The sequence below is a fragment of the Balaenoptera borealis genome (genome assembly GCF_965194805.1).
Source record: "Balaenoptera borealis genome assembly, chromosome: 19".
Lineage (NCBI taxonomy): Eukaryota > Metazoa > Chordata > Mammalia > Artiodactyla > Balaenopteridae > Balaenoptera > Balaenoptera borealis.
The window spans coordinates 16,711,795-16,728,727 of NC_138878.1; the positions used below are offsets into that span (position 1 = coordinate 16,711,795).

The window sequence follows — 16,933 nt, forward strand, 5'->3', positions numbered from 1 at the left end:
CTAAAAAAGGGAATGGCTGAGGTAATTCCCAATCACCTTCCATTCCTGTCACCTATCAGTAGGTATTCTCCTCTGCTCAAGCTGTTATTTGTTTTCTCAGAACAAGGCAGGCATCATTGCTACTTCAAAATGAGGGGGTTGGATTAGCTCTCTCAGTTCCATGATTTCCTACAATTCTATTACTCAGGCTCTGATTCTATACTCTCTCAAAAGCCAGTGGTCTTTTTTTTTCTTCTCCCTCATAGTAGACGTACAATATAGCATGGTAATTAAAAGCACAAGGTTCAAATTGTAGTTTGGCCAATTACTAGTTATATGACAATGGTCAAGGGCCTGAGGTCATGGGCCTCAGTCTCTTCTTCAGAAAACTTCAGACACCTTCTACCTCCAAGTGTGGTTGTAAGGGTTGACTGGGGTGATGTCTGCAAAGTGCTTAGCAACACTGTACCTGATGCACTGTAAGAGTTCCATAAAAAGTACCGCTGCTGTTATATTATTACCTGTTGACCTTTAGCAGCAGCAACAATAAAACCTTTGGTAGAAACTCTCTAGCTGAGAGTCTATACTTTATCTAGGAATGAGTCTGCCATAATACTATTTGACTCCAGGCTTAAAGGGCAAATGGCCAAATTAATTTCGGTGACAAACAGATCTTGTGTAAAGCTACACTTTGGCTGAAAGGGAGTACATATTGCCAAAAGTCCGTCAAAGGAAAGAATTAGTGGATCTGGGGCTGCTTCCAAGGTTTGAGTGTTGTGTAATTTCATAAGGAAAGAGGGCCCCAGGCAAAACTGCAGCCCTTAGCAAGCCTGAAGGTCATACCACAAAGGCGGCCTGATGCCAGAGGAACAAAAGAGCTGCTCAATTACTACTAAAGAAGAGGCCAAAGGGAGAAATAAACTTGTAAGATAACCAATCCAACATCCAACTCTGAAAAAGTACCCATGCATTCTCTTCCCCCATTAGAGGACAGTGAGATCAATTGTCCCTTTCAACAGTACTACTTTGCCTTCCAGGAGAAATATCCTAAAATGTATTTTTCTCTCCAGCACAAACAGAAGTGAAAGAGGAAAAGGTGCATATATCCTTTAGCTGATGCAAGCGCATTTTAAAATTCATCCTGCCAAGATAAATCACTATCCATCTGAAACCCACAAAAATGGATTAACTATCTCAATGCGTTATAACTATGAAAACCCACATCTGCTAACCACATTCCTAATGAGAAGCAGCTGGTGACAGTTTTGTTGCTCTGTGACTTTCTTTTTAGGAAAATATTAACAAGGATATAACAAGAAGAAGGTTAGTTTCATTGAATTCACTTAGTTATGGAAAATCACTGGTGTTTTTTATTGACAGTCATGGAAATTACATAATTTCCCATGAAATTCAAATAAGGTCCAAAAATAAAAATCCACTTTCCTCCCATACCAGTTCTAACAGAATTTCCAGTGCCTCACAATAACACTTGTAGTCTTCTAGTCAGCGTAAACTCTCATTCTTCATATACCATTGAACACCAGCTTGTGTTTATTGATGCCTATGGCATTTCCAGGCCTTCGTCTGACATCTTTAACTTCCTCCTGAGTAAGTTAATGCAAACAGCCAACTGGGGAGGGATCACGGACCCCTTTGGGAATCAGCTGCCTACTGTGGACCCACCTCAGACAAATGCACATTTGTGTAAAACTCAGCATTCAAACTTGGGGGCTCACAAAGCTCCTGAAGCCCTTCCACAGACTCTGTTATGGGCTGAACTGTGTCCCCTCAAAATATACAGGTTGAAGTCCAGACCCACAGTACCTCAGAATGTGACTGTGTTTGGAGATAGGGTCTTTAAAGAGGTAATTAAATTAAAATGAGGTCATTAGGGTGGGCCCTAATCCAATATAACTGTTGGCGCAGAGATTAGGACACAGACACACACATTGATAGGGAAGATCATGTGAAGACTCAGGGAGAAAAGGGCCATCTACAAGCCAAGGAAGGGGGCCTTAGAAGAAACTGACCCTGTTAATATCTTGATCTCGGACTTCTAGCCTCCAGAATTGTGAGAAAATGAATTTCTGTTGTTTAAGCTACCCAGTCTGTGATACTGTTATGGCAGCCCTAGCAAACTAACACAAACCCCCAAGTCAAGAACCTACACAACAGCCTGTTTTTTGCCTCCCTAACTCCCAGTCTCTTCTGTCCCTTACTTACACAAATGGGCATTTTTACTGTGCCATTCCTTTGAATCTGAGTGGTTCATAACTGTATCTTCTACTGAGTGATAATTCTTAACCACAGACTTCAATGCCCACTCCTACCTGGTCTTATTTCTCACTATACATTGACTTAAGGGCTCTTTATCCAAATCTACTTATCTAAGCTACTTAGCTTTCCTCTGTGGAAACCACTCTACACTTACCTTTCCTAGGAACCTCCCCTGATTCTTAAGTCACCCTCCCAGGTGCACCCAGTACTACGGCCTGCCCTTCAGCCTCATTTTCCTCCATTTCCGATCTGTGCTGTGTTTCAGACACATGGAACTACTGGTGAACCCTTGGAGAGGCTATGCTCTCGCTTCAGACCTTTGTACTGAGAATGCTGCAGGAAGGCCTCTTTTCTTCTCCTTTCCACGTTGCTAATTACTACCCAATTCTCAAGGACTATCTCCTACCTTCAACCCACCGGTTAGGTGCCCCTTCTCTGTGCTCATCTCTAATGTTGATCGGCTTGTTTCTCTCCCCGACTAGGCTGTGAAGTTCTTGAGGGCTGAGATCATCTTAGCAGGCACTCAATAAATGTATGTTAAGTGAGTATTAAGTTCTAAAAACAAAGGACTGACACAAAGCTAAGCCTCAATATCTAGATTTGGGTACTTCCCTGGTGGCGTAGTGGATAAGATTCCAAGCTTCCAATTCCAAGCAGGGGGCCCAGGTTCGATCCCTGGTCACGGAACTAGATCCCACACGCATGCCGCAACTAAGAGTTCACATGCCACGACTAAGGAGCTGGTGAGCTGCAACTAAGGAGCCGGGGAGCCGCAAATAAGACCTGGCACAACCAAATAAATAAATAAATATTAAAAAAAAAAATCTAGATCTGTGCTGTCCACTAAGAAATCCACTAGCCACACATGGCTATTTAAATTAAAATTAAAGGGCTTCCCTGGTGGCGCAGTGGTTGAGAGTCCGCCTGCCGATGCAGGGGACACGGGTTCGAGCCCTGGTCTGGGAAGATCCCACATGCCGCGGAGCAACTAAGCCCGTGCGCCACAACTACTGAGCCTGCGCGTCCGGAGCCGTGCTCCGCAAAGAGAGGCCGCGACAGTGAGAGGCCCGCGCACCGCGATGAAGAGTGGCCCCCGCTCGCCACAACTGGAGAAGGCCCTCGCACAGAAACGAAGAACCAACACAGCCAAAAATAAATAAATAAATAAATTTAAAAAATAAATTAAAATTAAAAAAAAATTTTTTTTTTGGCTGTGCCACACAGCTTATGGGATTTTAGTTCCCCAACCAGGGATTGAAACCGGGCCCTTGGCAGTGTGAGCACAGAGTCCTAACCACTGGACCACCAGGGAATTTCCAGATTAAAATTAAATAAAATTTAGGGCTTCCCTGGTGGCAAGTAGTTAAGAATCCGCCTGCCAATGTAGGGGACACGGGTTCGAGCCCTGGTCTGGGAAGATCCCACATGCCATGGAGCAACTAAACCCGTGCGCCACAACTACTGAGCCTGCGCTCTAGAACCCGCGAGCCACAACTACTGCAGCCCGTGCGCCTAGAGCCCGTGCTCCACAACAAGAGAAGTCACTGCAATGAGAAGCCCATGCACCGCAACAAAGAGCTGCCCCCGCTCGCCGCAACTAGAGAAAGCCCACGTGCAGCAACAAAGACCCAACACAGCCAAAACTAAATTAATTTAAAAAATTAAATAAAATTTAAAATTCAGTTCCTTTGTCACACTAGCCACATTTCAAGTGCTCAAGAGCCAAAAGTGTCTATTGTACAGCACAGATACAGAACATTTCCACCACCATAGAGAATTTATTGGACAGTACTGATCTACATCATAAAATGCCTTGAGATATGATAGAAAAAGATAACACATTAGGAGAAAAAGAAGAGGTCATGCATATGTAATTTACACAATTAGCCAAATAGCCAAAACACATAAAAAAGTGAGCAATCTCATTAGTAAACAGGGAAATGCAAAGTAAAATATAATTTTTCACCCATTAGATGGGCTAAAACTAAAGACTATCACTACAATGGCAAAGTATAAGGAAATGAGTCCTTTCAAACCCTGCTGATGGACATACAGCCAACTCCAAAGGACAACTAAAAGTGAAAGAAAATGAACACAGTATGAGTTAGCAATTCCACTCCCAGGAATTAACCCTAGAGAAATACCCCCACGTGAGCACTAGCAGATAACACACTAGGTTGTTCATTACAATACTCTATATGGTTTACACATAAGACTGCCCACAGAACTCACCCTTAGAGCTAAATCGAGTGCTCATCCAGAGCAAGAAATGCTTGAACATCTTCTCTGCAGCCTGTGGAATGGAAAATCCTTTGCATACCATGCCTGCTAATCATATTTACTGGGTCCCTACAGCCAAGAGACTGTGGGGGAATAATTATAAGAATGCCACCTGGGCTTCTAATGAACCATTGTGTGACAATGGGAAAAATCCCTTTCTTCTCCTCTTGGTCTCCATTTCCATGAGTATAAAAATGAGGCCAAGGGCCACACAGTTTTCTTTCAGCAACCTTTGTGCCTCCCTCCCCCACTCCCACCCCCAACAAACTGAAGAGCTCTTCTTTTATCTGTATCATATGTTTCCGTTCAGAACAAAGTTCCATTTGAAGAAAGTTTCGATGCTTAAAAAAAAAAACCTTTAAAACCCTCCAAACTAGACGATCTCTAACTTTCTTCCAATATTCCAAGATTTTAGTTTCTCTCAGTCTAATTTGCTGTAATCTCCCTGGTAAAGGTTGCATTATCCATTCAAAGATCCGATTACTAGCTACTATATGAGAAAAGTGAATTTTTAAAGCATTTGAGTCAGGTTAGCAAACATGACCTTTCTCAAGTTGGTCTCAGATCAAAATTTTTCTGTAAAATTCGAATATGAGCAGCAGTCTGCAAAATGCCTGAAAAGAAACATAATGCACCTAGGTTATACAAATCCCTAAAGTAAAATCACCCTAAAACACATGCACCGAAGTGTCCTCTTACTTATACTGCTTTGCCTTCCCCTCCCCCGTTTCTCTAACTTGCCCCAATCAGTTTCTATTTCATTTGTATTCAAAGTTCTCTACTTAGGAAGAATTTCAAGGCCCAAAGCTTTTACTTCCCATACCATTTATGGAAGTCCAAATCACTGGCTGGAAATGTTGCAAAGGAATGCTTTCTACTTTCAGACAGTTTTACTTCTTCACTCAGATGATCTGTGAGCCCTCTCTGTCAGAATTACACCCAACACAATCCACAAGGTTTCAGAATATGTTTAAAGTTAAGTAAATCAAGTCTTAAACTATATTCCAGTTAATAAAGAGTCTCTGAATTTATAGCTCTACAGTCAGGGAAAAGCAAGTGAGTTAATATTTAAGGCATCCTAGCCTCCCTCTGGTCATATTCACTGTAGATCAGTGACCTGAACTTTGGTTTCAATCACACAAAAGAAGACCTAAAACATTTCTTAGAAAGGGCAGGATCTTCCAGTCCAGTCTATTCGTAATAGACTATTACTGTTTGTAATAGTGCAGTCTAATGCAGACTGGGAGAATATGTCTCACTAAGAAAATTTATTCAAGCAAGAGGAAAGGTATTTTACACAAATGACCTAAAAAGTTGCAGCTATTTGTTTAAATTACTCTTATCGCTGTAAAAAACATAAACAGGTGGGGTAGAGAAGTGGCAACCATTATAAACCTTGCTGTCTCTGTTCTCTCTTAGCAAACCTGAAATAGGCTGTCCTTCATATTATAAATTATTGGGCTCTGTTTCTCTCTCTTATCACCTCTGTTAATTCTCCTCCTACACACCTACTTTAAATTCTCACATTTTTTTTTTTCCCTTTCCAAACTGGAGGGTGGGGTTCATCTCAGCAAAAATGTTTTTCATCAGCAATTTACCCATGATGTCATCAGAGCCCTCATATTTCTGTCTATACTACAGCCCTTCACCCCCGAAACAAACAAAAAACCGCACATACTGGGTTTCCACAGGCATGCAACAGAATACATCCACTGAGATGGGAAAGAAATCTATCTGCTTAGTTCAGGTTAACTTAGTTCTTCACTTTCTAATTTAAAAGATCACATTAAAACTAGTCAGTTGATAACACCCACAGGAATAACAATGTCAAAGCAAGCATAAGAGAACAGAAATGGTGAAATATATAGCAGGCTGTCTGGTCCCCACCTCCACTCCCACTCCATAAGAAAATGCCCAATATTTCCTTAACCTTTAGAACTGGCATAGAACATAAAAAGATGGTTACTGGGGCTGATATCCCAAAACCTGATTTTTCCTTTCAAATAAAATTATTAGCTCTACCAAAGGCCAAGGGCATCTACTTTTCAGATGGAGCACTACAGTTAATATTCTTTCTTGAAACATAAGGCTGATTATCGCTGTCAGTAGTTAGGCTATCTTGAATAAGCAAGCATAGTTTCCCTGTCCTCAAAGGCAACTTGAGGCAAGTCCCCATGACTTTGCACAGGCTGCAGGCTGGAGGCTGGCAGACAATGAAGGTCATCAGCTCTCTGAAGCCTCAAGCATGTGTTAGGGAATAGAAGGTAACTATTGCCTTTTTCCCCTGAGAGTGTGGTCTAAAGAACAAACAGGACCTAAACAAGGTGGATGACTTTGTAGCTAATTGGAACACTATCTCAACTACAATATACCTTGGAGTTTCTGTTCGGTTTCAGTCAATGAAGGGAAATTCCTGTCCAGCATTTTAGAAAATAACATTCACAATGACTAGTCCTAAAGAATAACTTTGTTTTATTATCATGATTTGTGAAAACAGGTTAGACAATTCAAGAAAGGACACAGACAGTGCCCTGTTTTAGGTCCCAAATTTCTTCTTTTTGATGGGTGGTGGCAGCTGAGCAATGATGTCATCCAGAGGCCGTTCTACTGCCACTAGTGTTCTTTCATCCAAAAGATCCATGAAGAGTAGAGGCTGTAGAGAGATGGTAATGATTACACCAGGAGTTAGGTTCCGGGGCTAGTCCTGAATAGACTAACTAGAGCTAAAAGGTTAGCCTCGTTCAGGCTGGAGGGGTATAAATCTCTGACAATCCTTCCTGCCATAGGACTTAAAAGACTGGAAAAGTTGGGAGCTTTTAAAACTGAATTCCATCATTTAAGATCTCAGCAAGATTTTTCATGTTTCTCTGTATGGAAAATCTGCGATTCTCTAATTTCTTCGGAATCAATGTTATTAACAGAGGGGTTTGGAGCCTAAATTCTTGACAAATGGCAAGTTACAAATGCATCAAGAAGTTAATCTTACTTGAATAATTTATAACACCCCCCCCACCTAAAAAAATTCTGCAGACCCCCAAGAAAATGTTCCAGGGTGCCCAAGGAACTCTGATCTGAGAAGCATGAATATGGAACTTGTGAGTTGGCACAAATAGCTGTAGTATCATAAGCTCGATGGATATCTGTTCTAGTACAGTGAAAAGCCGAGCCCAGAAAGGAACATCTAATAAATTCAATGACTTCCATTTGCTCGAAATTTATCTTGTGGAACATTCTCCACTGGAAGTCAAATTTAAAAGCCAGCTTTAACACAAAGACCCCAACTGAGCTCCACCATCATTTCTCACTACCCATGTATTTCATTTTGGTGAAGGATGATGTGCCTGCCTCTAATCTACTGAGGTGAGAACAATGAACTACAAACCTAAGGGACAGACAGTCTCAGAAAGGTCACTGGTTTCCCAAAACCAGGTTCTCTGCATGTAAAATGAAGGCACTCTTGTCTATTGTGGGACTTATTACATTTTGATAATATCACAAGGAACCAACCACCCAGAACGTAACACAAAATGTATTACCTTATATTTCTTAGAAATTTTAAAGGCATGAGCTGTGCGCCTCCTGATGATATCTGATTCATTTGTGGGAGGCAGTGGATTGTAGAGTAAGGTTTTGTCATTTGGAAGAGGCTAAAAAGACAAAAATGTGTTGTTTAAATCATTATTTTTTTTATTGGGTCTCTACAGAACAAAGGACAATAGTGATTTTTTGGGGGAACACAATCTTCTGTCATGTTATACACTTACTACCTCCCTGACTCTTCTTACTTCAGGAAGAAAGCTGGAGCCACTCCTGCGGCTCTGCTGTACGTGGTGGTGGTATGTGGCAAAGAGAGCTTGGTACTCTACGCCAGCAAGATTGAAGGGCCCAGCCGGGGCTTCTGGCCAATCTCGTCAGTAACACTTTGTGAGACACAAACAAACTGGCATGTGTAGGAGCTCAGTCCATAAAGGCTCTGCTTTCTAGACTCTCCCCCAACCAGGTCACAGACTGGCCAAGTGGCTGAACTTCTCCGCAGGCAAAAATGCAACACAAACCAGCCCCACTGATGTCACTGACACCTCGAGAGACGGCCTCTAGCCAAGCAAGTGATATTTTATCTCTGACTTCCTTGGGAAATAGCTCTGCCCTGCATGAGGAAGTGATGGACTTATCACCAACGCTTGGGGAAAAATATGGGCTGATCTAGGCTGAGTTATAAAGAGGCAAACGAATGGGAGGGGGCCCTTCCTGTATCACTCATCTCACAGAAGGCACTTGTCAGCCAGCTCTGCTTCCCACACCCAGAGGACGGAGGGCCCATGAGATGAGTTCCAGTGACACATCACCATGCACACCTCCTTTAGAGCCATCTGCTGCTTTCCCTGTGTTCCTCCTACGCCCACCTTCACAGATACACCAAAACACTGTATTGGCTGTAATCTAAGCCCAAAGTGCATTATAGGCATGGCCACAGCTCACACTGCTCCTAGGAAAGAAACTGCCTGCCCAGAAAAAAACATGAAATTTGGGGTGAATCAAAACTGCAGCTGGCAGAGGCTGGACTCTAGAACGGAAAAGAATGCTCACATCCCACCTAAATCACAGCCTTGAAGAATGGAATTTTCCTAACTGGTCATTTTTCAAAACACTAAGACCAAACCCTCAAGCCTGCAGATAGTGTTTCAGTATATTCAGCCAAGGGGCACAAGTGGTCAAAACCCCAGCCTGTATCTCCTTTAATGAAATCATGTCAGTCATCCCAGGGTGCAAAGGCGGAAGTGATTCAGCCAAACCAATGGTATTCCCTGATTATGGTCACTTTCCGAATACGGACCTAATCTCTTTCCTACTTAAGTTTACGTGCTGAGAGGCAAAGCAGAGAAATAGTCAAATCAGCAAAAACTAGTACACAAGGGGCTGCCCCTTCCCTGGGAGCCTCATGAGACTGGGTAGGAAAATGAGGAAATCTGCAAAACAAAAGCTCCTCTCCTCCAAAGAATGTACTAGCAACCTTTATTCTGATTCTCCTTCCTGTAATTTATTGTCCTCCTTTGCTTTTAGAATGGAAAGATTCCTAAGTAAAGTAGAACCAGCGAGAGCACAGGTGGTAGTGGTGAAGAACTCACCAACGACTTGTCGATGATGCAGAACATGTACGCATCATGGAGAAGGATGTGCATTGGTCTCTTGGGATGAAAACTGATATGTGTGATGGGAGTATCCCTTTGGAGCCAAAGATGATGAAACCCCTGCTTCTGGATGGTCCGGCTCCATTGTGTATACTGTTTGTCTGGAATGCTGTACTCAAATACCTGAGGAAGGATATGACACAGAGCAAGTGCAGGCAGGTACCCAGAAAGACCAAAGAAGGGTCAGCCTGAACCAGAAAATAATCTATACAAACCTTGACTGTATCATATTCAGCCATATTCATTTTCACTACTTTTTTTTTTAATAAAAAAATTTTAAGGTAAATTACAGAATAAACAATTCAAACAGCACAGAAAGGTTTATAGAGAAAAACCACCTGCAATCGTAATATCTCTTTTCCCCAAGACAAAAGCAGCCTGTTTCTTGTTTATATCTTTTCAGAGATATTTTATGCATACAGTACACATTATTCTGTATGTTGCATTTTTCGTTAGCATTATACCATGGAGACTGACCCATATCAATGTATACACACATCACTCATGCCCCTTTTGAAGAACATGTAATAATCTACTCACTTCTTGGATGTACCAGGATTTATTTACCTAGTCTGCTTAATGAGCATTCAGGTATTTGCAATCTTTGGCTACTACACATAAAGCTATAATGATTATCTCTGAATCAATGTCTTTTTGCACAACTAAAAGTATATACCTATGGGAAGAACTTCTAGAATTGGAACTTCTGAATCAAAGATTATGTGGATTTAAGTTTTTTTTTAGATATCTCCAAAATGTCCTCTAAAGCAGTCATACTAATTTATGCAATATATGAAGTGCTGTTTCCCTAGCCGCACTGTGTATTATTAACTCAATCTCTGTTAAACAGGTACCAAAAAATTTCTCGCTAGTTTTAATGACAGAAGAACTTAAATGAGAGATTTCATTTTCTGGATATAACGTGTATGTGTGTGCATGTGTGAGTGTAAAAACTGCTAATCAAAGTAGCAAGCATCATCTGCCTAGTGGTCTATTTAAATGTGCTTCTTGGATCACATTTAATCTTTCCAATAGCTCGGTGAGGAAGGTATTATCAAGCCCATTTTACAGATGAGGATATATAAGTATTGACAAGTTCATACATAATATATTCTGTAGCTCAGATTAAAGATCTTCTTACCATTATATTCTCCTTACAACTTGGTTTGGAAAAGTGGCAGACAAAGAACTAATTTTGCCCATTGTATATTCTTGCCTCCTTTGTTGAAGATTAACTGACCATAGGTGTGTAGGTTTATTTCTGGGCTCTCTAGTCTGTTCCATTGATCCATATGTCTGTTTTTGTGCCAATACCATGCTGTTTTGATTATTGTAGCTTTGTAGTATTGTCTGAAGTCTGGGAGGGTTATGCCTCCTGCTTTGTTCTTTTTCCTCAGGCTTGCTTTGGCAATTCTGGGTCTTTTATTTTTTTAATTTTTATTTATTTTTATTTATTTTTTAAAAATAAATTTATTTATTTTACTTATTGTTGGCTGTGTTGGGTCTTTGCTGCTGCGCACAGGCTTTCTCTAGTTGCGGTGAACGGGGGCTACTCTTTGTTGCAGTGCGCAGGCTTCTCATTGTGGGGGCTTCTCATTGCGGAGCATGGGCTCTAGATGAGCGGGCTTCAGTAGTTGTGGCACGCAGGCTCAGCAGTTGTGGCACACGGGCTTAGTTGCTCTGCAGCATGTGGGATCTTCCCGGACCAGGGATCGAACCCATGTCCCCTGCACTGGCAGGCAGATTCTCAACCACTGCACCACCAGGGAAGCCCCAATTCTGGGTCTTTTATGATTCCATATAAATTTTAGGATTATTTGTTCTAGTTCTGTGAAAAATGTCACAGGTAATTTGATAGGGATCACATTAAATCTATAGATTGCTTTGGGTAGTATGGCCATTTTAACAATATTAATTCTTCCAATCCAAGAGCAGGGGATAGCTTTCCATTTCTTTGAATCATCTGCAATTTCCTTTATTAATGTCTTATAGTTCTCAGCATATAAGCCTTGGTGAGTCGTATTCCTAAGTACTTTATTTTTTTGATGCGATTTTAAAGAGGATAGTTTGTTTACACTTCCTTTCTGAAATTTCATTGTTCTCCCATATCCACTCTAACACCTGAGTCCATTTCATCGCTAGCCTAAAAACAATCAGTAAAACGAGCCCTTGAAAATTCTTCCTCCTTCTCATACCTCTTTATTCTAGAATCTTAGTATTTCACCATTCCATTGTGCCCCATCAAGCCAATGAATGTTACTGGCCTATGATGTGCCCAGGCCATACATGGAAGCTTTACTACACATAAGAGAAAACTACCTTTATATTGTCCAGTACTATCAAAGAAAAGCTCCTCCAAAATTGTCGTTATCTCAGCTTCCAAGTTACTATCCATTTGGAGGGAATTAGAAAGCACTGGGATCTCTTACCTGCTGGTCAGAATGAGCAATGACAAGGTTGTTGGTATTGGGGGCGATGGCCAGAGCAGTCACAGGGAAATTGTAAGCAGGCACTGTGCAGTGAAGCTGGGAACAAATAACAGAAACAGAAAACTAAAATAGGATTCCTTCCCTCAGGAAAGACTGGATGGTCTAGGTCAGTAGTTTTAAAATACCGCTCCTTGGAACTCAAAAAGTTCTATTCTATGGAAGTTCCGTAAACGTCAGCCATTTCCCCAAACAATAAACTTTAATTGCATTTTTTAAAAAATGCAAGTTTAACTGTCAACAAAACTAACAGCATTCACAGAGAACCTCAGAAAAAAGCTTTCCCTGCTGTCTCTACATTTGTATGAATTGCTCATAAACATGTCATTGAACAGGGAATCTACAGCTCTACACTGGATTTAAAAGAAATAAATGCCTAGGCATGGAAATTTATGTCCAATCACAAGGCATGTGCACTAGTACACAGGACCACCTTTAAATGCCAGGCAAGGCTCAAAGAGCAGTACAGGCTTTTGCCACAGTGCAGTAAAGATTAAGTCATGCAGTAACAGGCAAACCCATTAAATGCTGCAGTTTGATATCGTTCTCTAAACTTTTAATGCTTATTGTAAGTTTTTCGTAGTTCTTATTTGACTTTTAGATGACGATGACAACTTGTAAGGGAACATCAGTGATTCAATCTGTGAATGGCAATATCATCACTAATTAGTGAAAAATGTTTTCCTGCTATTCCTATTTCTGTTTAATTTTAAAATACCTTGAGATTACAAGGCAAGCTATTAAAGGAAATTGTTACTATCTGCATCTATTCATCTGGGTAAATCAGAATTTTCCTCCTCAAAATACAGACATAATCTGGATGTAGATTCATTACTCATAAATCCTTAATTTCAAATTTCTGTGCATGAGTGGTTTCACTGTTCCCATTGACTGATTTTAACATTAGATTATAGCTTTTGGGTTCCAAACAAGTAAAACAGGAAAAATTTTTGGTTAAAAAAAAGTCCAGCAATTTTCCGGGTCATATCAATGTGCCTTAAGTCTTATAACTACAGAGCTAACTTCCTCCTGTTTTCTGCTACTAAACCTCATGCTCACCTTTAGTTGTTTCACGTTGTACACATGGACTCCAGCACTGGTACCTGATGCAGCTAGCCAATTTCCATCTGGACTGACTGCCAAAAGACACATGGACTCCACTGTCCCTGTGAGGACAAAACAGTAGTTAAGCCTCTGAATTCAGTGTCCACAGTCAGCCAGCCCTGACCTAAAAATGATGGCGAAAGCCAGCAAGAGCCTCGGTTTTAAATTACTCATAGGACAATTTCTAGATAGTTTTGCAGATAAGTTCTAGATGCTACACTGTCTACTATTTTAATTTAATTAGCCATCCTTCATGGAAAGAGGAGCCAGAGAGATAAACCAGAAAGCAGCACCTGCTCAGAACTACCATGAGAAAGGAGAATCAGGGTAAGAGCTACCACCAAAATCTATACCTTAATTGTTTCAAACTCCTTTCCTATCAGATGTTTTTTATACAAAGCTACAAACAGCAAATAGGCTTGAGGCATAACTTTTTTTTTTTTTTTTTGGCTGTGTTGGGTCTTGGTTGCTGTGCACGGGCTTTCTCTAGTTGTGGCGAGCAGGGGCTACTCTTCGTTGTGGTGTGCGGGCTTCTCATTGCGGTGGCTTCTCTTGTTGCAGAGCACGGACTCTAGGTGAGCGGGCTTCAGTAGTTGCGGCTTGCAGGCTCTAGAGTGCAGGCTCAGTAGTTGTGGTGCACGGGCTTAGTTGCTCCGCGGCGTGTGGGATCTTCCTGGACCAGGGATCGACCCTGTGTCCCCTGCATTGGCAGGTGGATTCTTAACCACTGCACCACCAGGGAAGTCCCGAGGCATATCTTTAATTTACTAGCTGTATATTTAGCACTAAGGGAGCATGGGCACATATGAGCCATCTTTGTCATTAAAGAATTTTAAACCAATCTGGCATCATGAAGACCCATGTGGGATAAAAATCAGACAGTGATGCTATATGCCAAAGTAAGTGCTGCATGTAACAACCCCAAACAATGAAAAATCTTTATAACTAGACATAAACCAGATGCTAAAGGATGAGCGAGGTGGGTAGAAAAGGATGGAGAACAGCGTGACCTAAGTGACAAGGACAGGAATACATAGGTTTGAGGGCTATGAAGAAACTAGCCTGACTAGAAGGGGAAGTGAGATGAGATAGGAGGAAGAAATAAAGTTATATACATAATGCAGAGCCCAAATTTAAAGGAGTGCTAAATGCAAGGTAAATAATATAAGTTTTATAATAAAACCATATACAGGTACTCAATAAATACTGTCAGTTTACTTCATCTGACTCCTAATTTGTACGTTTCTTTTCCTGTTTGCTTCTGGGGCAGCTTATGAACAGTGAGAGTTTAAGTTGATTTTAAAAAGTTGATTTTCCAGGCTGATGGAGTCTAAATAACAGTGAAGTCACTACAAGCCAGAAAAAGGGAGAAGGAAAAAGGCCCATGGGAAGTACTGGGTACTAAGTCCTTAGCAGTTAACTCATCAGTAGTTATCTATACACAGTCACTCATTCATGCATACTCATGTTCTCAAAACATATGGAAAAGTGGTCATAAGCATTAGGACAGGTAATGAAACTGTATGTATAAGCTCATCATTATAAAAACAAACAACCAAAAAGATTAACATGTCCATAAAATACCTACATAACCAGCACCTACTGGAAATATATAAAATACTAATGGTAGTTATTTCTGGGTGTCAGGATTACAGATGATTTAACTTTCTTCTTGCTCTGCTAACAGAACTCCAAGAGGGTGATGAAACTTCTCTGGCCCCAAATAAGAAATCAAAAACCCAGTGAGAAAAGAGTAGGTGTGAGCAACACTTCAGATTTCATCGAGCGTTTTCACTTGCCAGGTATCTCCTTCTACTTTAAATCGCAAACATGTGAGTGAAAGTGTAATTTTTGTAGGGCAGAAAAGAGCATTAGTGAACCCCCAACAACTGAGGTTTAAATGGAAAAAAAGAAACATCGAGACTGACAACTCTCTCCCATGGCCAATTACCAACTTCTCACCTGACTGAGGCTGAAAAGTATGCAGGTGCTTGAAGCTTCCCTCCAGCAGCCGAATGACATGCAGAGACCCTTGATTTGATGCCACAAAGAGCTTCGTTGAATCCTCAGAGAACAAAATCTGAAGGGCAGAGCGAAGGAACGCTGGCATTTTGGAAACCTTGGGGGAACCAGTAACAAAAAATCAGAGAGAGAGAGAGAGAAGTTAGACCCAGAGCCCATCAAAAATAATCACAGTCAGGCTTAAATCATATGAATGCTTACCGTCTCCAAGGAAGCCAATCAACCAAGGACCTGGAACACAGACGTGCCTACTGTAACCTATCCACCCCCCTTGTCATCTCCTCAAAAGCCGAACCTTTACTGCCACTTTCTGGCATTTCTCTATCCTCCAAAAACATAATTTTAAATGGCAATAAGAGACTGTTTTATAACAGGTTTCTCCAAATAGCTTTTCACTGAACAAGGATTCATATCCAGGACGTTTCCACTTCACACAAAAATCGCCCACTTATAAGGTTTCTTCTTATTCAACCAGACCTGGGGTTATCACTTACCCTTTGGAGGTTTATGTTGTCATGTTCATAATTCAAACGATAGAGAAAAAACCGAGAAGCTGTAGAATAGGCTATCCAACTTCCACATGGGGAGATACAGCTGCAGATAATGTTCTCAGGACCCTGGTAACGTTAGGAAGCAGGATGAATAGTCAAGTAAAACTTCATACAAGGTTCACTATAGCATGAATCCTCAAGCTCCTGCCACTCTGAATGTATCCACAAATACCGACACATAATCCTGACACTCATATGCTATGTGTCACTATGATTATTTCAAAGGTAGAACATCTAAGTGGTGTGGCTTTGATTTCCAAAACCCAGAACAGAGGTCTCTGAATCCTATGAGTTTATCTCAGCCCTTTGCATACTTCATGGGTAGCTTCATAATAAACCCTAACTTTAGAAACCTGAGCAGGGAGGCATTTAATGCAGTGAAGCTTTGGAGGCCCAGTGACTTGGGGACTGATTTTCTGTTTTGGTCAATGACAACCTGCTTTAAAGACCTGTAAGAGATATTAAGTGAAAAAATTTGCGTAACACCGGAAAAGTTTAGTGTAACATTTATGTAATTCAAAAAACTCAGGGCTTCCCTGGTGGCGCAGAGGTTGAGAATCTGCCTGCCAATGCAGGGGACACGGGTTCGAGCCCTGGTCTGGGAAGATCCCACATGCCGTGGAGCAACTAGGCCCGTGAGCCACAACTACTGAGCCTGCGCATCTGGAGCCTGTGCCCCACAACAAGAGAGGCCGCGACAGTGAAAGGCCCGTGCACCGTGATGAAGAGTGGCCCCCGCTTGCCACAACTAGAGAAAGCCCTCACATAGAAACGAAGACCCAACACAGCAAAATAAAAATAAATAAATAAATAAAATAAAAACTCAAAAAACATCTGAGTGTATGTAAGTACGTATATATACACACATACGTATTCTCACACACAGAAAAAGATCTAGAAGGGTATACAGCTAATCAATTAACAGTAATTATTGCAGGAGAGGGGACTAGTATTAAAGAGCTGGGCAAGGATATAAATTATCAATATTGTTTGAATTCTTCATAGTAAGACTGTATTCACAAATATTTGTGCAATTAAAATAAAG

General features: G+C 41.2%; 1 protein-coding gene across 2 annotated transcripts in view; it reads right to left on the reverse strand.

The window, feature by feature from the left end:
• Positions 1–6,991: 6,991 nt before the first annotated feature.
• UTP4 (UTP4 small subunit processome component) overlaps positions 6,992–16,933 on the reverse strand; it is a 32,739-nt gene continuing 22,797 nt past the window's right edge. For both annotated transcript variants that reach the window (XM_082369870.1, XM_082369869.1), the window contains 7 exons: positions 15,832–15,954; positions 15,278–15,434; positions 13,271–13,377; positions 12,155–12,250; positions 9,663–9,848; positions 8,073–8,183; positions 6,992–7,189 (listed from right to left, as the gene is read on the reverse strand). In XM_082369870.1, coding sequence (XP_082225996.1) covers positions 7,073–7,189; positions 8,073–8,183; positions 9,663–9,848; positions 12,155–12,250; positions 13,271–13,377; positions 15,278–15,434; positions 15,832–15,954 — 897 coding nt within the window. In that variant the 3' untranslated portion in view covers positions 6,992–7,072. The remainder of the gene's footprint in view (positions 7,190–8,072; positions 8,184–9,662; positions 9,849–12,154; positions 12,251–13,270; positions 13,378–15,277; positions 15,435–15,831; positions 15,955–16,933) is intronic.